Source organism: Gymnogyps californianus, chromosome 18, assembly GCF_018139145.2.
Source record: "Gymnogyps californianus isolate 813 chromosome 18, ASM1813914v2, whole genome shotgun sequence".
NCBI classification, from domain to species: Eukaryota; Metazoa; Chordata; class Aves; order Accipitriformes; family Cathartidae; genus Gymnogyps; species Gymnogyps californianus.
The window spans coordinates 2,936,414-2,961,972 of NC_059488.1; the positions used below are offsets into that span (position 1 = coordinate 2,936,414).

The 25,559-nt window shown below is 49.8% G+C and overlaps 1 protein-coding gene and 1 long non-coding RNA gene across 7 annotated transcripts; one reads left to right on the top strand and one right to left on the bottom strand.

Moving 5' to 3' along the window:
* Window positions 1–1,375: 1,375 nt before the first annotated feature.
* TMEM268 (transmembrane protein 268) lies at window positions 1,376–18,623 on the top strand. Of its 6 annotated transcripts, none has more exons than XM_050907944.1 (10): window positions 1,376–1,462; window positions 8,065–8,233; window positions 9,028–9,361; window positions 11,220–11,326; window positions 11,878–11,985; window positions 13,230–13,379; window positions 14,473–14,583; window positions 16,291–16,371; window positions 17,285–17,470; window positions 18,298–18,623. In XM_050907944.1, the coding sequence occupies exons 3-10, from the start codon at window positions 9,256–9,258 to the stop codon at window positions 18,475–18,477; spliced, it is 1,029 nt and encodes a 342-aa protein (XP_050763901.1). In that variant the 5' UTR covers window positions 1,376–1,462; window positions 8,065–8,233; window positions 9,028–9,255; the 3' UTR covers window positions 18,478–18,623. The 6 variants fall into 6 exon arrangements, with proteins under 6 accessions (XP_050763901.1, XP_050763904.1, XP_050763900.1 ...); XM_050907947.1 differs by lacking the exon at window positions 1,376–1,462 and adding an exon at window positions 6,554–6,634 and having other exon boundaries at window positions 11,875–11,985; XM_050907943.1 differs by lacking the exon at window positions 1,376–1,462 and adding an exon at window positions 6,554–6,634.
* A 1,505-nt stretch (window positions 18,624–20,128) lies between these two features.
* LOC127023755 (uncharacterized) lies at window positions 20,129–23,442 on the bottom strand. The gene is made up of 3 exons (XR_007767469.1): window positions 23,330–23,442; window positions 22,862–22,963; window positions 20,129–20,903 (listed from the first exon to the last, which is right to left on the bottom strand). It is a non-coding gene; the product is annotated as an uncharacterized LOC127023755 (long non-coding RNA).
* Window positions 23,443–25,559: the final 2,117 nt, after the last annotated feature.

Genomic DNA, 25,559 nt, shown 5'->3' on the forward strand with positions numbered 1-25,559 from the left:
GGCCGGAGGCTGCTTTGGGCACATATACTGCTGCCTGATTCCCTTAATTTGAGCTCTCATCCCTGGAAGTACCGTCCTGGCAGTCGGCTGGTCAGAGTCCTGGTGCTGTACGGAGGTAAGATGTGGTCAGCACTCGTGTCTTGTTCTGTTCGTGCAATGTCAGGTGAGTGGCTACTGCTGTTGGTTTCTCCCAGTTAAAACTGCTTGCAAATAAGCACTTTCCTGGGATCAGCGCAGGTGAATTAGGATTTACACAATGCAGTTTGGCTCCAGTCACATCCCTGTTCATCAACAACGGTTTGGAGTTGATTTTTGTGGAATTTCTTTTCAGACATTATCTATATAGAGTTAATACTTCTCGCTTTTAAAACACCATTGAGAAGGCGTGTCATCAGTACAAGCACCAGATGGACAAATGGGTTATTAACACCAGAATATGAGTGTCATCTGGACAGCTTAACATGCAGTACGAGGTACAATTAGGACATGCGTTTGTGCTGCTTGAAGCCAGAGTTCAATTTTTAAGGCACATTTGTGCTGATAGAGCTTGCTCCCCACTCAGCTCACGCTGTTCGGTCTGAAGGTCGGTGTCTCCTTCTCACTGTTGCCTGTTTAAGCAAGGAGTTAAAGAGCTCAGCACCCCTCTGGGAGGGGAGGCAGAGGGGAAATCAAAGCCCCGGATCCCGCTCAGGTCCGCCACCTCTGCGCTCTCTAATGATGCTCGACACTTTTTTTGGTCAGTTCAGAGCCAGTATGGGTTTGATCCCCTGTGCATTTGCTGCAGTTCAATCCAAAAATATGAGAGAAAGGTCTAGTAATGAACAGGAGGGATGAAACGTGGTGTGTGCGGTGATGGCAGGGAGGTCCCTCCCCAGTCATTCACAGCCTGGGTGATCCCACCAGGGGCTGCAGAAAGCAGGTAAAGGGCAAGGCAGCGCCGCTGCTGCGGGATTCATTCAGACGGTGTGGAATGGCAGGGGAGCGTGCTTCTTCCTGCATTTGGTTTACGGTGCTTCCCGTGACGTGAGAACAATCATTAATTATTGTTATAGCAGCATTTTGTGTGATACTTAACTTGTAATTTTTTTTGTCTCAGAGAAAGTAATTTTCCCCTCTAAAGATCCCCCCGCCCTTTTCCCTCTTTTCCCTCCCTTTCCAGGGTCCAAACAGAGAAAGGAAGGAGGGAAATCGCCCACAACCCCATATCTGGAGTCCAGGAGTTTGAGAGAGCTTTCATTAAGAGGGGAGCAATTTTGCCTGCCAGTGCTTGACCAGAAACTCCCCTGGCAGTTTCAGAACCACAAGAGAGGACCCTAAATTTTCCCAGTGCTGTGGCTACTTGTCCTGGTTTTGAAACCTGGCTGAAACCAGGACACTACTGCTGAAGGTCAAGGAGCCATTCCTTGTTCTGCCTTGCGGTGACAGGCTGGCTGCTAGATGGTGACAAAACGAATCGTTCAAGGTATTCCAGTGTGTAAGTCCAAACTTGGCAGCCCTAAGTTCCTCATTCTTCTGCTTTTGTGAGGTCCCTACACAATTCCTGATGATCTTTATTGAAGTTGGAGCTTTTTTTTTTTTATGCTAGATATAAGCCCATCAAGCTGCTGGCAGTCCCTCTCCCTTCCCTTCTAGCCACAGCTTTGGGCTCCTGCTGTTTTCTCCCGCACTGGTGCCCATCTGACCCCGGAGCAAGCAGAATTAGCTGGCACTAAGTAACCCTACAGAAAAGCCAGCAGTTTCTGGCCTGCGAGGCAGCTCGTGGGAGATGTGAACAGCAATTGTCCCAGCAATAGCTGCATGTAGAGTAGCTGGGCTCAGTCTCATAAAATCACACCCTGATTTTGACTGACCTAAATACTCCTGTGCTCTCTTGCCATTCTGGTGTACCATCGTGCGGTCCCTTCTGTAGGTTACAGATAACTATGTAAAAAGAATGCCATTCCTCTTCCTCCTCTCTGCCTGTGTGAAACCTGCTCATTTTTCCTCTTTGTCTCTATTTTCCTCATCTGGAATCTCTTTCCCGTTTATCTGACCTCACTAGTTCTTGCCTTAATGCATAATAAGAAAGACAAGGCTAGAACCCACTGATCCCAGCTGAGGTTTTGGCTTCAAAGTATTAAAAGAAAAGACTGTCAAGAACCCTCAAGATCAATGTTTTGTTGAAAAAGTTCCCCGAACTAATCCAAGAAAGGAGCATAGTGTAATCTTTCTTTGAGGTTGAAGGGAGAAAGCACTAATTTCATGCAGAAAAGATTGTGTCTTGGACTGGCATAGGAATAGAAAATAAATAGGTATTAAATTACATTCGGCAGTCTCAAAATAATCTAATAAAGCATCTTCTGGATCAATAGCTGAATCATTATCCAAGGCACATAGCAAGCTTTCCCTCTTAATTTGAGATGCAAGAAAGAGGTTTTTACATTACCATAATAAAAAGAATAATACTTTAAGTCTTCACAGGAAAAAGGCAGAAGTAGGGAAAAAACCCAAGAACCACACTTTATGCCTTAAGCAAGTGTCATTTTTCATTTGAAACATGTAATTTAGGGATATTGTGAAATAAAGTTTTTACATTTAATGACTGTCAATCTGTCAGCTTTGCTGAGCTGTTTGACAAAAAAAAAAAACCAACAACCCAGAGTCCGTGAAAGAAGACTTTGTGTGCAGGGAGAGAGGGGAAGGGCAAGACAAGGCTTTCAACAACTTTGTTCTCCCAATTAAGGCTCACTGGGAAAGGAAAAAAAAAAAAAAAAAAAAAGATGGAACAGTTATCCACAGAAAATGCAGTTTCATCAAAAGAAAATGAGATCTGCCCGTGTTGGCTGCTGCTCACCGCTGCAGTGTGCACAGCCGCAAACAAGACTTACGTAGGGAGAAACTGCAATTGCGTGCAGACCGTGGCAAATAAAGCAGGAATAACAGTGGTGTGTTAATCAGCCTTTCAAATATTGCCAAAAAGCTAAGGTTATCAAACCATGTAGTGAATATGGTCTTAGGAGTCAGAATAGGAAAAAGTGGACTAAAGAGTATATGTCTCGGTATTTAAAGCAGTGGGACTTGAAGTGGTGAAGAGCGATCTCAGAAATGATATTAAGAACACGATAGCGGTTGAGGTTATCCCCGAGGACAGGAGGTGTTGGTGGTTACTGTCTGGGAAAGCACTTCAAATGGCACATTTTTTTTCCTGAAATCAGGTTCCCTATAATATATTCATTAATGCAGCATGATGGAATAGGGAGTACAGTTATAATATATGTCCAGGGCACCAAGCTGGGAAGAGATACAAACAGTACAGAGGACTGACTTACAATTCAAAATGATCTTGATAAATGGGAGAAATGATCTGAAACCAATAGCATGAGACTCCTTGAAGAGAAGTGTAATGCTGAGCTAAGAAAGGTGAAATCAAATACGCAAAACCCCAAGCAATAACCAGCTGTACAGCACTGCAGAAATTGTGAAAATGAGGGTGAACTCGCCCAGACTCAGCAAGTGTTTTGTTTTTGAAATGAAGTCACGGCTGTACAGCATGTTGATACGAGTGTTTGATGTAAGATGGAGGTGAGCGAGTTGTTACGCTCATGAATGTGATGAGGTCTCAGTATCCTGTTCGGACGCTGAGCTTTGAAAGAGATGAAAATAAATTGCTCTTTGAATAGAGTGTCGAAGGGCCCGGGGAGGTTTGGCAAATGCGGCTCAGAGCGATGATGATGGGGAGGTAAGGGATTATTTAGCCTAGAGACTCCGTGACAGTGGAGAGTGGAGAAGTCTTGAAATAAATTAGAGGTTGTTTCAAAGCAGACAGACATTCAGTTTTTCACCAGATTCACTGAGGCTAGAAGTAGTAATCAGCTTCATTTGAAATGGGAAAGAGTTTAGAAGTAGTTTTCGGAAGGAAGGTTGAGGGGCTGCGGGTCAGATGGCTGCGGAGGCTCCAGCATCGCCACCGCTGGAGTCCTGCTGACCCCATGTCCTGAGGTTGTGCGGTTGGGTTTTGTCCCCCAATACCTGTTGGCCCTGGCAGCTGGTTTCAGTCGCGCTGCAGGGAAGGGCAAGGTCTCGTTTGACAGTAGGGTGAAAGCGTCCCTTCATGAGAAGGCTGCAGTGGGAGCTCATCACTTAGTTACCAGAGAGTGAAGACCAGGAAGCAGAAAACAGGCAAAGAGCAAGTGAAGCGAGAGAGGGAGAGTTTGCAAATAGCTGTGCCGTGGGTTAATGTAAGTCAGGACATGCTTCTTCATAGATACCAGTGAGTGAAGCTCAAGACGAACCTCAAGCTGCCTTAACTCTGGATTTGTATAAAACAAATCCCTAAATCCCCTGCCAGCCGGCAAAAGCTGAACATACAGCCGACACGATGCTTCCTGGAGCGGAGAAGTCTGCATTTTCATTTGTCTTCATTTCATTCATTCTCATTTCAATTTTTGGAAGACCTTCATTTGCAGGCCTTCATTTTTAAACGGGGCCACTTTCAGAGGGTGTCAGCTGGGCTCCGCGGAACAGAAGCACCTCCAGTCTGCGTTGGGATCCTGCCAGCATCCTCCCTCTGTTTTACAGTCAAATAGTTCCCTACTTCTTGCGAGCCTTTGCCTGACTCTCTCCAAATTCCTTTCTAGTTTACTGACTGACTTTGTATTTGCTGCTAATTACAGCAAATTCTTCCTCTTGGCTTTAAGAAGGTTAAATTTCTAATGCTAAAGTTTTGGTAGGGGCATTAATAGGTGGGATAGGAATGTTACAGACACATTTTTGCATTTCAGAAGCCCAGATATAAAGGCATATGTGCAAATACAATAGCAGCTTATTGTCCAGCTAGGATCTAAAATGTGTTGTTTATTGGAATATATTAATCATTGAATATTTTATAGACTATTCTGTAGGACGTGCTTGAATTGAGAAGATACCTGGTAGGATCTTGCTTGCCTAACAAAAGCATCAAAATTATGCCCCAAATAAGATGATCAGAAAACTAACATGTGCCAAAGGCTTCTGAGCATGTGGCTTGATGACTGCTGAAGTCAGGAAGAGTCGGGCTGGGAGACCTTGACTCCTTACAACCCAGCCTGCAGATCCATCATCTCCTTTGGGCCAGAGCTGCAAGTTCAGGGAGGTGGTTGGGTGGAAAACTATCTCAGAAAAACAACTGGAAAACCTTGCCTTCCATTTGGGTTGGTTTAAGCTTTTGTGGAGCTTCCTCCTTGGTTCCTTAGAAAGGCGCGAAACAGATGCTTTGAAAACCTTCAGAGAGAAAGCCTGTCAGTCGAAAAGTTTCTAAAGATTTAATAGTGTGTGGCCTTTTTTTGCTGCTTCGGAGCAGCAAAACTGGGATTGCTTTAAACTTGAAATTAGTTTTTTTCCCTTTTTCTCCCCCCCCGCCTCCCAAATGAGCAGGATTTTTCTGCTTGTGCTGATGGGATGAGGTGGTGATGCCAAGATCAGCCCATACACGCACGTCTTGCTAAACAAGAGGTGTACGATGTACGCGCTGCAGGTAATTATGAATGTTGCTTTCAAGTTTATTGCCCCCACAGAGTTTTGCCTCGGGCATTTTTTTTGCGGTGAGCTGACGGTGCTCTTTCTAAGCACTTTGGTCATCATGTTCTCCCTCTGTCAGGATCTTTGCGTGGGCGAGAAGAGGAGGAAACGAAACCAGAGCTTTTGATGAGGAGCGTTTGCAAAAGAACCTAAAGCTTTGCATGGCCCTATCTTGGGTGGGGATTTGAGCTGGGCCTTGAGCTAGTGACAACAGCAAGAAGATTTATCTGATTTTTTCTCAATACCTGGACGATGTTGCTATGTGAGTTGCCAGTTTCCAGTGTAACAAGATCCCATGTGGGTAAGCGGCTTTGGAGTCAGTTCTGTTGCCCATGCAGCCACGTGATGTAATGAACGCGTTGCTCAGCAATGTCTGGAGCAAGCAGGGCTGCAGAAATTCATCCCTCCAAGAGAAGAACAGCATTTTCTCCAGGAAGTGTACACAGGCACTGCAGTGAAGCGTGTTTTTTTTGTTGGTTTTTTTTTTTTTTAACCATTCACTAAGACTAACAGTCACTGAGATACTTGATTCACTCCGTTCCTAGCCTCTGTGGATCCTCTAGCTTTTGGTGAGCCATGAAACCACGATTCCCAGGCTAACGAGTCTTCTTTCCTGTGATGTCTCTCAGCATTGTCTCTTTGCATGAAAGCGAATGACTTCTCCAGCACGTGAAGCTGTTTGGGGGGGTCTGTCTGACCGTGTGTCTGAGCCTACTGCCTTTCTTCTGAGTCCAGCAGCTGGAGAGGAAACTCGCACCCGCCCTCCATATCAGCGCAGCCTCCTGTTTGAGGAGGGCAACGGTTCCCACCCTGGGTGTTGTCCTTGTTTCTCTGTGCTTTAACATGACCTTATGCTAAATATACAGTGACCCGTTCTCAGCCTTGAGATCTTCATTCACCTTTTCTGATTTCTCCAGCCCTGTCATCAATGCTTGGCTTTGACTAATATATTCATGGCAACTAATCTGATGCAACCTTGGGATTTGTACTTCGTGAGTCCTGCCCAGCTGATGGAGGAGGAGGAGAGCCTTCTGTCTGTGCCACTCTTCAGCTCTTCGCAGCCTTTAGGGTCCAGCTCTGAACCCCCACCCTGCAAAAGGTGAGGATAACTCCTGTGGCGGAATCTCCTCCCATGGCTGTGCCTTCAGTGGGGAAGCACTTTTGAGGAACTCTAGAGGGTTAAAACCACATTTCTGAAACCAGCCTAGGGGAAAAGTCACATGCACAAGGGAGATTTTGCAAGTTGGTGCTTGCAGCTCTGGGTAATGAGAGGGAGCACAGGGGCGCAGGCTTCTTGCCTTGGGTGAGCTGTGCCTGCTAAGTCCGTGGTGCCCGGGAGATGCAGGGAAGAGAGTGACCTTCCCCGGCACAGGTTGGGGCAGCAGGACCAGAGACCTCCCGCTCGGTGGTGGGACAGCGTGGCACCTGGGCAGTGCAGTGGGATGATGGCAGATAAAGGACAGTGAGGAGGAGGAGGAGGAGGGAGCTGAGCTGGCTCCCCAGGACCAGGAGGTGAGCTGGACCAGGTAAGCCTCTGCCGGCCGCTCTGGAAATGAAGTAGAAGGACTTGCTGAATGTTTCTCTGCTGTTTAGCTAGGGCTTGGAGGTGTCCTAAAAAGAAGGTCCATAGCCTGAAGGAGGCAAAGTCACCAGAGAGACGTTGGCACTGCCTAAAGAATAAGAAGAGATGTAGGCAGACACAGAGGCTGGGGAGTGCAGGAAATGAGAGGATGCCCCTCGTGTTAGCACAGGAGGTGGCAGAGGAAGATTTGGGGGGGACCCATCTCCAAAACCAGGCAGTTGTTCTGCCATAAAAGACAACAGAGCCAAATGTGGTCTATGCTGCACGAAGAGGTAAAAGGAAAGCTGCTTTTGCCGACGAGCTCGTCCCAGCTGGGGAAGGCTGTTTCCCTCCTGCAGCTCCCCGACAGGCTGGGGAAGGCTGAGCTGCCCTCACCCTGCTGCACCGTTCGCTGTCGTCTCTTGGGGACTGTCCTCCAGAGACTCAAAATTCTCGGCATCTGAGCCAGAGAGCCTTGATTCACCTCTAACTTAATGTGACAGCAGCAACAACAGGGTGGCAGGTTTTAATTACGTTTTCCTTTTGTTTCCTCTGGTTTTTCACTCTTTGCTTTGCTGCTGTTTTGTATGGGCTTTTCTGTCTTGTTTTTCATTTTCCCTCCTGTTTGATGCTAACCTGAAGGGACTGAAGGCAAAAGGGGGAAAGGAGTGAGAAAATTCACTGTCTGAATCCACCTTTTGGTGCTGGGAGACGTGCTCTGTAACATGTGGCTGCCCATGCTCAGCAAGGAGATCGCACTGGACAGCCGTGCTCAACGTACAGCAGAATCGCTCCTCACCTGCACTGGTGAAGAGCAGGTGCTGTGCCCGTCCCGTGTACACACACACACCTGCACCCCTCTTGTGCAATGTGTACAACGGCTTGATTCCTTTAAGTGTGAGTTTCCAGCCCTCTGCAGGTTTTTTCTGCAATCAGAAGAACCTTTCGTGTTGTTTCTCTTGCCTCAGTTTCCTCTCTGACAGTCCTTCAACCAGTGACTATCCTGGCTTTGTGCAAGGAGGTAATTGCAGTGACCACCAGCAGTCAAAAATAAAGCAATCCTCTTTGGAAGGAGAGCAGATGAGCTCCGTGAGGGACCCTTACGCCAAGAGACAGCAACAGGCTCCTGGTGCAAAAGTAAGACCGAGCGGTGGTTAAAAAGTAAATGATAGTTTTGGAGAGCCAGCACGGATGCAGCTGAGCCACGTGAGTGGAAGATAATTGAAAAGTAAACTTCAGAATCTTCCAAGCATTTGCTTTAATAACCACCCACAGGTCCTGGCAGTACGTTAGAGACCTACGTCAGCAGCGTTTGCCTGGAAAACCTGTGGGCATGGTGCCTGCTGCGGGGATGTGCCCCGTCGGCTTCTGGCACTGCCTGTGGCAGAGAGGAGAGGGGAAAGGAAAGCAGAGACCCTCAAAGGCTTTGCTGCTGCTGGGTGAGAGCTTCTGCTTGCCTCTGCCTTCAGTGGATGCTTTTTCTTCCTTATCCGCACTGCTTCCTTCATGTGGTGGGGAATTATCCATGGCGTCAGTGAGCAGGGTGCATCGCTTCCAGGGAGGGGTATTTACACCGGCTCCATTTTCTTCTGAAAGTGCCCGCTGAAAGCGATAGCAAAAAGCCTGTTGGCTTCGCGAGGAGAAATCCTGCCTATTCCTTGACTAATTGTTTACAAAATATGAATATTTAAGGATGTCAGGATAATTTAAGGAATATTTAAGGATAACTTTTCCACCTATTAACAAAAAAAAAGGTAATTGCAGCAAAAGGTGAGCCTGTGCGTACCGCACTCAAGGCTGGCTAACACCTACCTGGTGATAACATCCACAGGGAGCGGGGTCCAAAGAGCAGAGTACACCCAAGTGGTCTGTGCTGTTACCCTTTATTTGCTGTCTCTGCAAGATCTGGGATTTTCTTTTCCTCTTTTCAGGGCTAGAAAATGCCTCCTTGCTCATGGAAAGCAGGATCTTGAGGAAGTTGTCAGTGGGAGTGTGAATGAGGATTTCACAATCTGCTCCCCAACGAGGAGAGCAAACCGGCTGCCTGCTGCCTTGGGGCTGAATCGGTGTTTCTTATCAGTGAAAGATAAGGCAGATATACAAAGTGCTGAATTTCTGACAATACGACATAGAGTCCCTCAAGGAGAGGCACCTTCAGCATGGCCCATAAAAACCACGCTGGTGGAATTGAGAAAAACAGGTCACTTTCCTCCATCCTCTACTGTAAGAGTGATTTAAAGGAAGGATCCCTGCAGTGGGTGAAAGGTAAGTGAGCAACTTGGTGGTGGTAAGGAGAAAGGCAGTACTGAGTAGTGTGTCCTTAAAATAACAGAAGACAGATTTTTCAAGGATGCTCATTAACAGCATCTCATTTGCAAAAGTAGCAAAATGTTATGGATGTTTCAGCATTTTGGGGAGAGGATAGAGACACTGACTTTTTTGGAAAGCCTGATATATAGGAATGAATGGACGTCCACCTATTGAAAACCAGGACACTGGAAGTCCTCTTCTCTTGGCCTCAAAAGTCAAGAATCTTTGGGAAAATTGACCTGTGCTTTCCAAGTGACTCCCTTCCTCAGTAACAAATTGCTCCCTCTCTGCAGCACTATTTCCGAAACAGCCTGAGGTGCTGTGCAGAGACAGACAGCAGTGCCATGGATGGCTGTTCTCACTGAGACCTCCATGCACCATTCAGCAGGGCACCCGTTGTGCTTCCTCAGTTCATGGCACCTCCTTAGTGCTCAGTTTTTGCAGGGGCGAAGCAGCTCTTGTCGCTCCAGCAGAGGTCAAGGAGCTGAGCCCCTCTGCAAATCTTGGGTATCTCAGCTTGGCACCCAACTTGCTAGACTGTGTGCCGAGCAACTTGACCAAAGCCATGGAGAACAGGAGAGCCGAGCCCACGGCTGAGGCCAGTTGTTTTTATTCTTGCTTTATAGTCACTGCCTCCACTGCTCTGTGTCAGGAGGAGATAAACCTCAGCAAACGAACAGGACCTTGTTATCCTGGAGGTTTCAGATGCATGCACTCTTCCCTTTTTGACTCGATGCAGTCACGCCCTGTTGTAATGTAATTGCCTCGTTTCACTTGGCATCTCCTGTTGCTGAGCAGTGAAGAGGTGACGAGGATGGAGGACTTAAGTGGGAGAGAAGGGAAAGGTGAGTGCACGCTGCGTTTCAGCCAACACAGCAGTCTGGGAGAGCACCGTGGCAGCGTGAGCAGGAGTAGCCCCAGGGGACACCTGGCTGACCCCAGATCTGCAAAGGGGAAGGAAAGCCGGGTGAAACGTTTCAGTGAAACAGGATCTCATCTGAACAAGCCACTTCCTTGGACTCGGTCTCTTCCTCTTGACATAACACTGCTTGTGTAAACTCTAGATGAATGCCAGATGGGATGCCTGGAGATCACAGCTCTCCTGTGCCGCTCCAAGGCTGCTCTGCCTCAGCTCTGAGCAGCCTGCTCCTCAAATCTAGGACAGGCTGTCTTCACACTTTCTAGGCTCCTGACTGCGACTTGGGTCTCTAGATTACATCTTTGATCCTAGGCCTAGCTGAAACTGGGAAGCTGAGAGCCTTGAGCAGAGCCATGCTGCCCAGGAGCACTGCTGGAGCGGGGAACTGGATGCTGGAGGACCTATGGGGCTCATGCTCCAGGGCAGCCCTGCTACATCCCAGACAATGTGATTATTGGAAAGCACTTTAAGTTGATTGCTCAAGCTTTTTCTTGTGGTGGATGGGGTGGGTAGGCAATGGGGGATCTCTCTAAGAGGTAGATAGCCTTGGCAACACCGAGCAGCTTGAGTCCATTGTCCTTTCAGTTAGGGATCAGCGAGGCAAGACATTATCCTGCTGAAGATCAGAGCATCATGTTATCTCTGACGGCTCACTCCTGGAATGTGTTTGGGGTTTCCTCCCTTTTTGTGGGTTGTTTCCTTACAGGGGACATCAGGCTGCTTCCAAAGCTCCTTGTGATGTTCTTAGAAATGTCCAAGGGGGGATTCTGGATCCATTTAAAACACGTCAGGGTGGTCTGTGTTCCTCAGCCTTCCCTTTGCCACGTGCTCCTTAGCTGCTGGGAGAAAAACCCATGCCAGAGCCATGCTCATGACTCCTTTGGGCTCTTGCAGAATCCCTCAGTGGCCAGGTGCTCATGGTGCTCAGCATGGACAACTGCTCAGCCACCTCCTTTGACATGGAGCTTTGTGCAGAGAAACTGAAGTCCCTTGGGGTTCAGGTAAGCTCCTCATGCGTTATCTCCCCTGAGGACCCTGTAGGAGTGAATGCTAGCTGGATAAGCATCGTTTGCATTCGCACCCGCATCACAGGCAGCTTTTCTTTTTTTTGGTTCGAGAGTCGCTTGTTTCAGTTCAACTTCCGTCTGTTCCCCATGGACTGCAAGTCAACTGTAATGATCTTGGCTTAAACCTCCAGGAATAAACCCATTCAACATAGGTTCTAGTGAATTGCTTGAAAGTCACTCTGATAGGATGGAGCATCCCTGGGACGATCTGTCTTGTCTTGTCCTTTGTCATAAAAAGGTAGTTTTCTCTGACTTTCCCTGCACTTTCCAGGGAGATATTACTCACTGCCAATGAGGCAAGAACACAAGTTTTTGGTCTGTGACAGCTGTATGGTTGAGATGGAGGTGCGCTCTGCAGGAGGGTGCTCTGGGACACAGCTTTCAGTTGCAGTGCCAGCCTGGCCCCGTGATGGCTGCCCAAGCTGATGGGACTAGGAGCCCAAAACTGGAAGGTGGCCCTAGCCTGCTGTTTTCTCCCTGAGCAGGTGGCAGCGGATCAGTGGAGAAGGTTAATCCAGGATGCTGTCCTGAAGCCTGAAGTGAGACGGTACATGTTCTACAACTCCAGGGCGTTCCAGATAGCCATCGCCGTGGTAAGGACGGTGGGGTCTCTCTCAGGCTTGCCATAGACATGCACTTGCTGAGATGCATCAAGACCTACATCTGGGGTTCTTGTGCCCAGGAAGGGAGAGTGGTTTGGGTGGGGAGGAGATACTGGTTTTCACACACCCTAGTGGGCTCCTTTGGAAATCCCGGTTCACAGAATTTCTGTAGATGGAGGGCAAGGCACCTTCTCCAACCCCTTGCTGGTAGTCCCACTGAAGCGGGCTGTCCGTGGCTGGATAAGCAGCATATGTGGAGGTAGTAATACCTACATCAGACTTTTTTTTTTTTAATTTGATTTTAAAAATCGGTAGATATTCTGGTCCTGATGCTAATTTAGACCAATGGACCAGTCAACTTTGGTTACTGAGGTGATTGTCTAGTCTTGCTTGTCGTCTTGTGGTGAGAGAAGCTCCTCCAGAGACCCCAACCATTAGCACTTACTGTAAGGCTGCTAGTTTGCAGCGGGCTGAAGGTGCGATAAAATCTGACTCCTTCATTTTAGTTGTGTTTATTTTTTTGGATAGCCATTATACGTGTCTCCTCCTTTCACTAATATTGTAGGAATTGGTGCTCAGTGTTTTGAAGGTTTTGGTGCCTGTTTAGTGCAAATGAGTTATATTATTGCAAGATGATGCTGTGACACGCTGTGCTGTACATGTTATATTTGCTTCGAGGCAATCTCCTGCCCAAATGCATGCTGTCTGAAGTAAAGGCCAAATGAATTCAGTTTTGCCTGTCTTTATGCAGAGGCCAAGTTTGTCAGTCCTTAACATAGTCCTTGAGCCCAGCGTCAGTGTCCACCATTTCAGTGTTATTGTAACTGAGTAGTCTCTGCACCACCTTGAGTGCTTTGACACAGGAGCTTTCTAAATACAGGGACTAATAGAAGTATTATCAATATGCCTCAATGAGTGCATTTCTTATCTAAATGGAAGAACTCGGTTGAAATCCTTCCTAGATATGAATCATCATTAAGAATTCACTCTCTGTCTTTGATGACCAGTAATTTTTTATAATAAACTAGGGCTCGCTCAGTCCTTCTAGTCCTTTTTTTCCCCTATTTATTATTGGAAAGAACTTCTGTCCTTTCTCACCCTCTGAAAAATCTCGTGTGACTTAATTTATGGTAAGGTATTACCCTGGGAGAAGGGACCAGTAGTTTTCTCCTTCCCTTGACTTTTCTCACCTTCATAGTTTTGTGAGTATCATCAGTCTCTCTGGGTTTTTATAGGTTTTCTACATGTCTCTCTGGACAAACATTTACTCCGCAGTCCAGCTGTGTTCCTTCGGACGCTACTGGGAGGCCAGCGTGCTGGTGACCCTGGCTGCCGTAGCGGTCACTGTAGTTGTGATACTGGTTATCGACCGCCGCCAGAGGAAGGTAAGAGGAGGCTGCTTGTGTGCGAGCACGCAGCGCGCGGGGAGCAGGACTCCCTCCCACCAAAGTGCTGGGACCCAGGTCACCTCCTAGATGCATATGAAGAACATAATTATCCGGGGAGGAAGGAATATTTTTACAGCGGGCTCGGAGATCAGGTTCAGGCAAGGGATGTTTTACAGCCAAGTTAGGTGTCGTAATGCCTAAAAAGTAGGTGTTGGAGCCTGGCAGGCTGGCTCAAGTGCCTGCTGTCGCTGGAGATAAAGCAACCGTTGCAGAGCGCGGTTCGCACTCCCACGGCTAGTGGAAAGCCACGGGGCTTGCCAGCAGAGCTGGCTCCTGCCCTGCTTCTGACGACAGTCCTTGCAGTCTCAGCTGTGTGCAGCCATGAATAGCATTGTTTCCTTGTGTCGCTGCGGTGCTCCGGACCTTGCAACAGGTTCAGAACAAAAAGGCAGCTTCTAACCCATAGAAGTTGCAATAAAATTATAAAACCGAGGTAGACTGGGCAGTAGAAGGAAACAGGGAGATGTCGTTAGCATGAGAGGCAACCATCCTGCAGCATCCACTGCTTGGTTGTTGTCAGCTTTTGTTTGTAGGAATCACAGGAGTATGGAAGTTTCTAAGGAGTGATCTGAAGAACAATATTGGAAAGGCTTGATTCAAAATCCAGAGGCGCCTTTGCACTGATTTTAATGGATTTTGGAGCAAGCCTCTAGTGACAGCTGTGCAATGATTCTTCCAAAGGGAAACCTGGCGAAGGTGTGGGTGCACAGAGGTTCAAGAAAGGAGTCCTTCACTCAGGGACTGCTGGGGAAGGAAGAGAGAACATGATACTGGAAGTCAATTCCACTTCAGACATCTTGTCTATAAGAGAAATAATCCTTAGTGAGATTTCTGGCTGCACAGATATCCGCTAGCAGTGGCTAGGCCAATACTGATGGCTGGTGACAGCCCTCCCTGACTGCAGACTGCTCTTGTCACTGCTTTCCTTTCAGAGACGTGATATTTGGGATTATCCAGCTGCAGTCTGTAGCTGTAGGCTGGCCCAACTTTTGCTGTAGAGCGTGTTAATTTTTCCTGCATTCTTTAATAGATAAATATGAATACAGATGTGAGGCTGGCAGCTGTCAATGAAATCTTTATCAAACACGGTTTAATACTGGGGATTACAGATGCGCTGGACGGGCCACACAACATCCTACAAGTATCCTTTCTGTAGGGAATCATCTGTACCCCTCCTGGGTAGCTAATGATGTGGAGGTATTTATTGATGTTATGATCCGTGAGGATTTCCAGTGGGTGGGATTTCTAGGATATATTTTTTTCTCCTATTGGATGGCACAAGAGATTGGGTATTTTTTCTTCTCCTATAAGTGGGGATTGAGATATGCCCAAAGGCAATTGGAAATAATGAGTCTAAAAGATTGAAGTGAGATTAGTCCTTTGGGCAGGCAATTATTCCTGAAAGTCTATTATACTTACATGACAGTGATGATTCTTATTATGAGGAGAGTGACAGCAATGTGCCTATGGCAAAAAAAAAACCACAACAGGGAGAAAAACAGAGTCCCCATCCCTGGGAGCTCATGTTCTGCCTTGCAGAGATAAACTAAGCCAACAGCGTCCAAGTGCCTCTGCTCTCCGGGTGATTTGTAGCCCTGGGCTCCCTCCTTCAGGCACATTAGAGAACTTGATTTCACGGAGCACGTGCCTGGCAGCCAGGTCTGTAGCTGCCAAGCACTTCTGACCTTCATGGCCTTTTAAAAATGCAGGCTGAAGAAACCAGGTAGGGGGAGGCTCATTTGCTGCTTTTTAGAGATACCTTTTCTGGACTAGACAAAGATTTAGGGGCAAGAAGACAGTTTTAAGACAGCATGAAAGTGTTAAAGGAAGGTAAGAGAGATGGTCTCCCAGATTTGCTGATGGACCTCACCCCCCCCACCCCCCGCCATATATATGCAGAGAGGTATGAAATAGAAATGGAGAGGGAACCGAGGCTGAAACACGGGGTCAGAGAAGGGGGCAGGGGATACCACAGGAGGGCTGGCAGGGGTGAAGTCATGCAGAATGAGGAGGAAACACTTAAGAACCTGAATTACACATTTGTTCAGACCAGCATAGTTTTGCACCTCAGCAAGTGAGGACTAATCCAAGGAGCCTTCACCTCTACCTACATGTCTCAGAATTGCCTGAGAGCAGAAAACAACCCAAGGATTTACAATTGCTCATTCTGCTCCAATGTCAGATCTGTTTTAACCCTCTAGCTTTTATGCTGTTCCTGAATCCCCTTGATGATGGCAGCTTGAGTAGATATACAAGGGCAGACCTTTGGCTGCCTTCTGGGGGGCTGCTGCTCTCAAAGCTGGCAGGACTCGCATCCCCAGCACGTTGCTCTTGTCAGACTTTTTGCAAACAGTGCCTCTGTCCTGCAGGCAAGCACCAAATACAGTAAATTTTGTAAAAAATAAATGGAATGAATCCCTCAAAACAAAGGAAAGAAAGCAGGAAAGAGTTTAGGGGAGCTAAGTCAAGGTGACCCACCATTTTATTTAGATGTAAGGCCACTGAGATGAGTGATGGGCAATGGCCCTGGGTTATCCCAGTTTTCACCCCCCCAGGGTGCAAGAGGTGTGCAAGGAGGACTGGCTGCGCTCTGGGGCGATGTCCCCGTTCCCTGCCACCCCTCTTCTCTTCCCCTTTACCTTGAGGTTTTGCCTTAGCCCAGACCCTCTTGGCTTAAAATTAGCCCTGCGATGTGTTGTTTGGTTCCTGTGTTCTGAGCATCCCGTGGACACCACCTCCTTTTGCTCGGCTTCCTGCGAGGTCCGTACCACGATCTGCTTGCTCGGAGGCAGAGGGCTGCGGAGGGGGAAGCGTGGAAAGACTCCTTCCTTAACCCTGCCCGTCCCAGCTGTGGTTTGTGCACTTCAGCCCGGAGCGCTGCCTCCAGTCCTTGTCAGCCCACATCACGGACCTGCAGAGGACGCGAGAGGTAAACGATGGTGGGCACAGCCCGAGCTCCCGCAGGGACACGTACAGGTCCACCCCTACGCCCTGGCTTTGGTGGGATGGAGGTGGGCAAGGAGAACCGAGTGTGTGAGTGTCCTCCTGGGCATCCTCTCCTGTGAACTGGGAGCTGGCCAGACTTGGGAGGTGGATAAACTGCATCTGTCGGTGCCCAGTTCAGCAGGAATTTGTTTAGGCCCTGTGGTACGTGCATGTCTGGATAATTAACTGTACAACTTTAATAAAGGAAAGTCATCAAGAATCAAGGGCAAATTTTGAAAGCGTATGTCACAACTTGAAACAGCTGACACCTTGAGCTGTCTTCCTGAAATAAATGGGATAGCCCGAGGAATAAGTAAACACTATACTGGGTTAACTGTATAAAAATTTTGTCCTCTTGGCCTTCAGAAAATGTTTTCCTCTATGCGGGTGTATAAAAATACAAACACCACGCTCCCCTGCACTGAATTGCCCTTGCTGACCACAGCCGCGGGATGAGAGGTGAGGGGGTACAACCCTCCGAAAATCTCAAGGCTGCTCATCTGCCTGGATGAACCGACAGATGCAGATCGGGGGATGGACAGTAACACACCAATTCACATATTGGCTGATATAACTCATATCATCTTTAAAGACAAGATTCTCCGTGCCAGGCTGTGACCATTGTGCTGGGAGCGGTTGCCAGCACAAGAGGCAGCTGATGGCAGCAGGGCTGTGGGATGAAGACACTCAGCTCCAAGTGCTGGGCACGGCTCTTGGCCAATGCTGTTTTTTACTCTTGGGATGATAACTCCCAGGAGTAAAAAATGTGCAGGAGGAAATCGTGCCCTTTAAAGGCTGTCCTCAGGACACCGCTGCTGCCTGCCTTGGGAGACCCCCAAAATCTCTTTCTCTTCCAGTCGGGCTTGCGGCACAGCCTGGACCAGCTCTGTGTGGTTATGGAGGTGGTGGTTCGGCCCGACCCGGGGACGGAGGAGGAGGCTTCACATGAAGAGTCCCCTCTTTTATCCAGCGGAGTGAACGTAAATAAAGAGCCTGTGACATGCAACGAGCTGCTCCGCCTCATTCCTGAGGGCCCACCAGAGGTAATGAGAAATATCCCTCCCTGACGGACAGAGGTGCCAAATCACCTCCCCAGGCACCTTGACTCCAAAACTCGTCCCAGCAGCTGCCAGCCATGGGGACACCTCCTTCTTCACCAGCAGGAGCTCCTGGAAGCCTGGAGGTCCACACACACCTTCTCCAGGCCTGACACTGCTGAGCAGTTAATGCTTATTGAGCAGCTAGTGCTTAATCCTTGAGGAATTAATGGATTGGGCTTTTCCTTGCTGGTGGCTGGGGGTCCTCGTTTGGAAGACAACTCTCCCAGAGTCCGTGAAGGGACCTAGCGCCTGTGTCCAGGCTGGGGATGAGGCATGGATGTGCCCAGCCTTTGTCTCCTCCATGGATCATGCCTTCAAAGACTTGTGCCATGCTGAGCAACAAATGTGTCCTCATTCCCGCTCAGCAAGAAGCTTCAAAAGGGATGATTTTGACTTATTTTACAGTTTTCCACTCACCGTTACCGAGCGAATTCGGTGCAGGTGACATCCCTGCAGATTGAAGCTTGCTGGCCGTCTACAGGCAAAAAAAGGCAACAGGAGGCAGTGACAGAGCAGGCAGGTCCCCAGGCAGCCTGGCTCCCCGGCCACCCACTGGCGAGCGGTCATTTCGTGTCACTCCCCCGTGGGGACAGTGTGCCAGCACTGCTGACCAGAAGGGGATCTGGGACAGTTATATATGCCATTGGCTCCTGTCCCGTTTCTTTCAGACAAGGACAGTCCTTGAACGAGGGAGCAAATGGTGTTTAATGTATCATCCACTCTTACTGCAGGTAGGTGTTCTGCTCTGACACCTCTCTTGCTCGTTCCAGGTGATGGCCCAGCAGCTCCTGGTGATCTTCAGCGGATGCTACGTCCGGCTCCTGGTCACCGGCCGGCTCCCTCGGGCCGTGGCAGGGGGGCACCTGGAGCACAGCAGCGTGCCCTGTCTCTGCCAGTTCATCGAGACCACCGTGCTCAACACACGCCAGAGCTGGTTCATGGGCAGGTGACCAGAGGGGGCTGCAAAACGCTGAAATAAAAGCTGTCCATACACAACAGTGTGAAGAAGCTGTGGGGCAGAGGAGAGGGCTGTAATCGCTCATTCTGGACTTATCTGGATGAGTGGGTGGAAATACGACTAATAAAACATGCAAGACACTCACCAGGAAGCTGCTTACTTTTGAGACCTGCTTGCCCACCGGCTTGGTGTGAAGGAGCCGCTCTGGGGGTCAGAAACAATCCAGGGACAGCCTGGAGCTCCTGTAGGAAACTTCCCACTGTTCTTACTTGGGGGCCTCGGAGAGCCATGGGGAATACCTGCAGGTGCCAGCCCCACGCTTTCGAAATGAAGTACGTGGGGTTTTTTCAGTACAAGGAAGGCAGGGAAAATCTGTGCGTAGCAGGGTTGCAAATGTGATGTTTGCTCTGGATTACGTTTGTGTTACGTAGTTGTCAGTGATAGTGAGCTTTGTCCTGTGACAGACACGGGCAACGTCTCAGCTGATGACTTGGCAAACTTTGCACTTAAGAACTAGCTTGGGACAGTGCTCGGTACCTGCTGCTTCTGCTGCCTCGCCTGGGAGGATGGTGATGGACATCTTGATGATCCATGGGATTAAGCCTTAAAGAAGGCACTGGACACTGGGTAGGGCATCCTGGAGCACGGCTCTTTTCAGACTCCCCTTTCTGCTCCATTTAGGGACAGGCTGATTTCCTATGTTTTTCCTTTCCTCCTTTCTCCCCACTGCGTATGCACACAGCATGTAAGAGGAGCCAGTGGTGAGCAGGAGATTTCAGCATTTGCGTGGAGTCCATGAGGGAATGGGAAATGAAGTGCTGTAAGCCTACAAGAGGTTGTGTGCTCCGGTGGTGCCCATGAATGGAGAACTGCTGTATGGCCCAGGAACTGCTGCTATCCTCCTCTGTCCCTGGAGCCAGGCATTTCCATGAAATTCAGGTGACTGCATGCACTGATGTTTACCTGACCACCTAACCACATGGTTTGGTGACGATTGCTGTCCTAGGAAGTGGCAATGGTCAGAATAAAGAGTCCTAGGGTCTGTGTTTTCCAGCCTTGCTGTGGCTGAGTGTGCATGGGAGATTCGGGTCTGTTCTCTGCCTTCCAGCCTGCCCACCCTCCCTCCCTGTCCACCTCTGGCAGAGCCCCGCAGCCCACCAGGCAAGGCTTGTGCCTCTCCCACCTTAACAAAGCTCAGCGTGGGACACCTGCCCCGCACAAAGCCAGGAGGGTTTTAAAATTAAGGTCAGCAGTTTGTGCACATCCCTCCATTGTGTACATCCCATCCTGCCACCGAGCATCTCCTCCTCACGCGACACTGTACCAGAAAAGTTTTGGTACAGAAGGCCAAACCATCGCCCAGGGTGGCAGCAAGAGGCTGGGCCCTGGAGACCCAGGAGCTTACAGCCAGCTCTCCCCAGGGGTGCAGGATGACTCTGCTCCCTCCGCTGTTGTTTCTATCATCACAAGCAATGGTGAGACAAGATCCATCTTTTCCTACAAGAGCAGCAAGGCAAGCCTCAGCAGCGAGCCCCAGTGCTCCCAACGTATGATCCAAAGCATCTGTTCAAACACCGTAATGACAGCAAACCTCTTCCAGGAGAAAAACCACCACGCTCCCAACCAGCCTCTTTTCATCCATCTTTATTTCTGGCTCAGCTGGGTCTGTCACAGGAAGGGGTCGGGCAGATTCCCCTCCGCACATGCGGAGTTTGCGATTCTGCTGTCATTGCTCTCTGTGACGGTGCGGGGTTTGCTGGAGGGGGGATCCGACTGCGGTCCCTGCAGCCCTCTGCTCTGTGGGTGCTGTGCATCACACCGGGGTGCTGGCTGCCCAGTAAGGACAGCTTCACCAGCTTACTGGGCATGGGGAAGGGCGTTGTACAAAACATCATGGGATTTCCACAAACCTAAGCTCTAAGACTCCTTACTCCAGCTCAGGAGCTGATTCTACCTTCATGGAAATTGTCTGAATGTATACCAATATCATTGGGAGCACAATTTAGTTTCACAGTATAAAAATCCAATTTGCTGCTAGGATGCAATGGCTTATGCTCTTCCCCTGGTGTTCCATGGCCCAAAAGTGCCGGGAGCATCTGATACACATTGGCAATCTTTTTTTCTGCCAGCTAGAAAATTCTGGTAGCAAGAGACCGATCAGGACATTTTCTATCGTTGTGCTTCTGTGTTGAGAGCAGATACAGGAGGGATTTGCTGATATTTTCCAATCCCTGGGCTGCAGGATTCCCAGCAAACGGATTCCCTGGGGAAACTGGTGGGAAGAAAGCTCATGGCCTTCAGGGGAGGGCCATGAGGGCTTTTACCCTCAGGACCTGCAGGGCTGGTCTTGGATGGGGTTGCTGTTCCTGGGAAGCGAGGCTCTTGCTTGGGGGGCTGCTGATACCTCTGCCTTTACATCTGCAAATGCACAAGCATCGGAGAAAAGAGGGGGATTCAGGATTAGCCAAGGGGAAAGATTATTGCTGAAGGGACAAGGCTGGGGTATGAAGTGGCAAGGTGCTCAGAAAACCTCCTGATGGGAACCGTAAGCAACGTTAGGTAAGTGTGAGGGAGTCAGGCCAGGTTTATGACACAGAGAGCTCTCCAGCAGAGCCCACCTTGCTGCAAGGAGGGGATAAAGCTCTGTAGTTTCCAAGCTGTGACCTGGACACCACCGGTGCCTCCAGATCATCCACATTTCCCAGCCAGATCTGTCCTCTGATGAGCTGTATGCTCCTCGCACCCTGTCCTGGGCCAGCTTTCCCTGGGGTGCCGCAGAGCTCACAGCTGTGGGCTGCTCCGTGCTAAGAAGAGGTGCAGACCACCGCTGCCCTTCGCGCTGGTGCAGCCCCCTGCATCCACAGCAGCTGAGGGGCTGGTCTGCCCGACCTGCCAGACAGGCACGGGGCCAGACACTCTGCTAGTGCCAGCCGGACAGCTCCCCTGATTGCAATTAAACACCCAGCAATTAACTGCAGAGAAGGAGCTTAACTTCTTCAAAGGAGGAGTTTGATTCTTCTCGCTAGTACACCCAAGTGCCTGCCCTGATCTTCCCGTTCGGGGCCTCTGCAAAGTCCTGACTCCCGTTGCAGGCCACATGACTAACACTCTGCTTTTCCTTCATATGCACTTAATTAAGGCATTAGTGAAGGGAGACATCCCCTTTCCCTCACCTTGTCCCCCCATTAAGGATCCAGCTGTTATTTTAGGGGAAAGGTGATATTCTGGAGATTTTATTGAACCCCCTAGGCATGCAGTTCCCTTTCCTCCTCGCACACAGCACATGGGAGCAGCAGAAAGGGAACGGCTCAGCCCTACACCTTCCCTGTGAGTCTCGTGTGACAGCCCTAACCTCCTGGCAGAGGTAGGAGACCACGGGGCACAACCTGACCGCCCTGGCAGCTGCCCGGGAATGTGCTCCTGCCTGGGTGCAGCTCTGGGCTTGTTTGCACAAGAGCAACCAGGAGTGACTCAGCTGAACCAGTGAAACTGGTATTGGTGGGGCAGATCTTTCCCATGCTGAGATTCCCCTGTCTGCTGTTCAAAAATTATTTCATTTTGACAGCGAGCTTTAACGCCTGAGCAGCACGGCCGGGCGATGCAGGAGCAGCTCCCTGGTGAGCCTTCCTCGCCGGGAGCAGCCCCTGTCGCCGGGGCAGGGACAAGGAGCCAGGAGGGTCCTTGCCGTACCCGCCGTGCTGAATCGGGGGCGGCCAGGAGGAGCAACTGCTCTCGGAGGCATCGCATGAGTGATCTGCAAAGTCATAGTGATTTGTGTGTTTGAAATGGGCCAGGAAGGGGCTGGGGAAGATTGGCAGCGAGGACAGAAATCTCTCACTGCCAGCTGGGGTGCGTGGTGATGCATTTTGGTATTTAGCAGGGTGACTGAAATAGCAAAGATTGCCCCAGGGAGACGTAGCTCTGGGGAAGCGGTGCTCCAGCAGGTTACATCCACTCACCCCTCTGATTACCCCCAGAGTAAGTCTGTCCTCCCTTCCAAAGACTGCTATTTGCTCATCCTCTCTGTCAGGGGCTGGGATGCAGCCATGACATTTAAAGGCAAAACCCAGTGAGGGAAGATAAAGCAGGAAAGAAAATAAACTTTTGCAACTTCTACCTGTTACGGTTCTTCCTCAGACAAAGCGCCTGGCTCTGAGGAAGACCATGGTCCCTGGAGCACAGGCAGGGAGGGCTGGGGACCCAGAGCATCTCCTCTGCAGGCAGGGCAGCAGCTTGCCCACGACAGCAGGCAGCAACAGGAGGTGCCCCCCCCGGCCCCAGCCTGTGAGCCCAGGCAAGCCCTGGCCCCTCCATGCCCAGCGTGGTCGGGGCTGAGGCATGTGGATGTCCCCGTCACCAGCGAGCTGCAGACTTACTTTGGTGGCGGCGGCGGGGGGCTGCCTGCGCCGGGCAGGGTGATGGCTCCTGGTGCTCCCGGCTGCACAGGGTCCCCATCTTCCTGGCCACATAGCGGCAGGCTGGCGGGAAAGGGGAGACCTGTCTGCTCGCTGCAGCAATGCAAAACACCAGCTACCCCGAATAAACCCTCCCCAGAGAGCCCAGAGCGGGACCTTTTTGTGAGCTGGGGATCCTCGCAGAGGAGGATCAGCGGGGGGGTTGCGCTGGACCCGTGGCAGGTTATGGCCAAAAGTAACAGAGGAAATGGAGGCGACTGGATTTAACGGGCTAAAAGGGAGTTACTGTGTCTGGTATCCTGGCTGTGTTTCAAACCACTCCAGCACCAGCCTTTCTCCCCCCACAAGCCAAGGCCATAAAATATGCAGAGTATTTACCGTGCAGAAATCCCTCTAAGCTCTCTTGCCTCAAATGAGAGGTTTCCTTACCGTTGATAATTACTCAAACCATTTTCTCCCAGGCTCAGCAAAGCTGTCCTTTCCAGCCAGCCTGTCTCTTCGTCTCTCTCCTCTCGCAGTCAGCTCTGCAGTGGTTTTATTTCTTTACAGCCTGGCTTCCTCCTTCCTTCCCTCCCGCGGGGACGTTGCTCCAGTAACACCCGGTCACGCGCGGGGAGGCAGGCTCAGCCTGGCGCTGCCTCTGGACAGGGCTGCGCCGTGCCGGGCGTGGGATCCCTGCACCTCCTGGAAAGGAGAAAGCACTCTGAGCATCGGCTGCGGGTGACGGCACCGAGGTTTGAGCCGACCATGCTGGAAAGGTGGCTTGGCCTCAGCTGGAGGAGCTGCTGTTGGTGCTTTGCGGCTGACGGAGGACCTGGGTTTGAGATGTGGGAGGTAAACCTTGTGCTGCGATCTCTAAGCTGAGCTGGAGAGGATCGCTGCAGCGTGCGCTTTGCTTGTGCGGAGCAGGGGTGAAGAAAGGGACGTTTCCTCTCCTTTCCTGCTGCTGTCTGAACACTGCAGGGGCGAGAATGTCCTTCCCTCCCCTAGCCAGACCTTCAAACCCTCTTATACCACGTCCCGTTGTACACAGGGGAAGGTAAGGGTGACATCCCTAGCAGATAAGATGTAGGCAGTAGCATTGGCCTTGGTTTCTCCAGGGTCCTTTCCCCATACCATCTCCAGAGCACTGCTTGATTTTTGTCCTCAGGGTCACTGCAGCCAGTTACTAAAGAAATGCAGGTTTTGCAAAACCTTGCTGTTGTTTATGCTTGGTACGTATTCCTTAATCTCGAATCTCAGGTGAATTCTGAAAGCTTCTGCTTTGCCCTTTGACCAGGGCAATGTGCTTCCTATCTCCTAACTAAGCACTCACTGATTCCGGCAGGTTGGACTTTGGACTTTGGTTTCGATGGCCTTGCCTCAGGGTTATATAAGGTTGGCCAGAGACACGGTTGATGGAGTGCAGGTATTGCATCTCACGGCACTGCAAGTCAGCAGCCTGGGCTGCTGCAGAAGAAAGTGCAAGATCAGTGTGTGAGATAGAGAGGAGCTACTGTCACTCCACCCTGCCCTCGGTCTTGTTCTGGTGTTCTCCACGTCGGGAGATTTGAGTAAGCTCTGATGCACTGGGCTGAAAAGTGTAAAATGCAGCATACAAACCTTTAGTTCAGCTGGTGTCCTGTCATGCTGCTGTGTGGTGTTAGTGAAAGGCAAAGCCTTGAACAGACATGAAGAATGACCTCTGCTCTAAACCACAGAGGACTCCCCATCACACCATCAGACGTCATTGCAGCCTGCAGGGGTATGTGATGCAAGATCTTTAGGTGCTTAAAAAAAAAAATTCAAGAAAAAACCCCAAACCCTGAGCATCCCCCTCCAGACCTTCCCCCCTAAGCCCCCAGAAGTTCCAATCCTCTCTTGGACCCATCTTTCCATTTCACAGAAGAGCTCACCAGGACAAGGGGAATGATTGCACCACAGCCTTGTGCTTTAACGAATAGTGAAGGCGGCTGGAGGAGTAAACTGCTCTCTTGAGGCTTTGCTTTCAAGTGTTTGGTTTCCCCCTGACTCCAAACCCAGTATGGTTCAGACGGGTGTTATTCTTTGCCAAATGTGCACTGTAGAGCTGACGCCTTGGGTTTGCAGAAGCATCCCTCTAGATGGTGCTAAGCTAAAGAGAAAAGGCGGGTGGCGAGAGGCCTTGGAGGAGAGGTTGTCCTGCAGTGCACTGCCTCTGCACATCGGGCGCTGCCTGAGGTCTCCTGGGCTAGGAGAACATCTCCGCTCTCTGCTTGCTCCCAGCGAGGCGCCCATGCATTTGTACAGGTGCTCTCCTATGGCGCTCATCGTGCTTATCTGCAGCAAATACTTCTCAGGCCCTTCTTCCGCTTCGTATTTCCCTTGCTGATGTGTGAGACTCCACAAATGCGTCATGATTTTAATCAGTGCATCTACTCCTATCCATGCACTAAATCAGATAAGTTGATTTTTAATGGCAAAAATCCATCTTAGCTATTTTTTCCACTTCAACCACTTTTACTGAGCACCACAACTAAGACTACATCAGCTGAGTCCTCTTCTATCTCATGCATCATTAGCCAGAATCTTAACCAAATTCAAGCATAGATAATGTATGATTGATTGGTGTGGGCAATCGAGAGAGAATTCAGCCTGGCTGCCAGAGAACAGCAAGAATCATTGAGGATTAGCTGTGAAG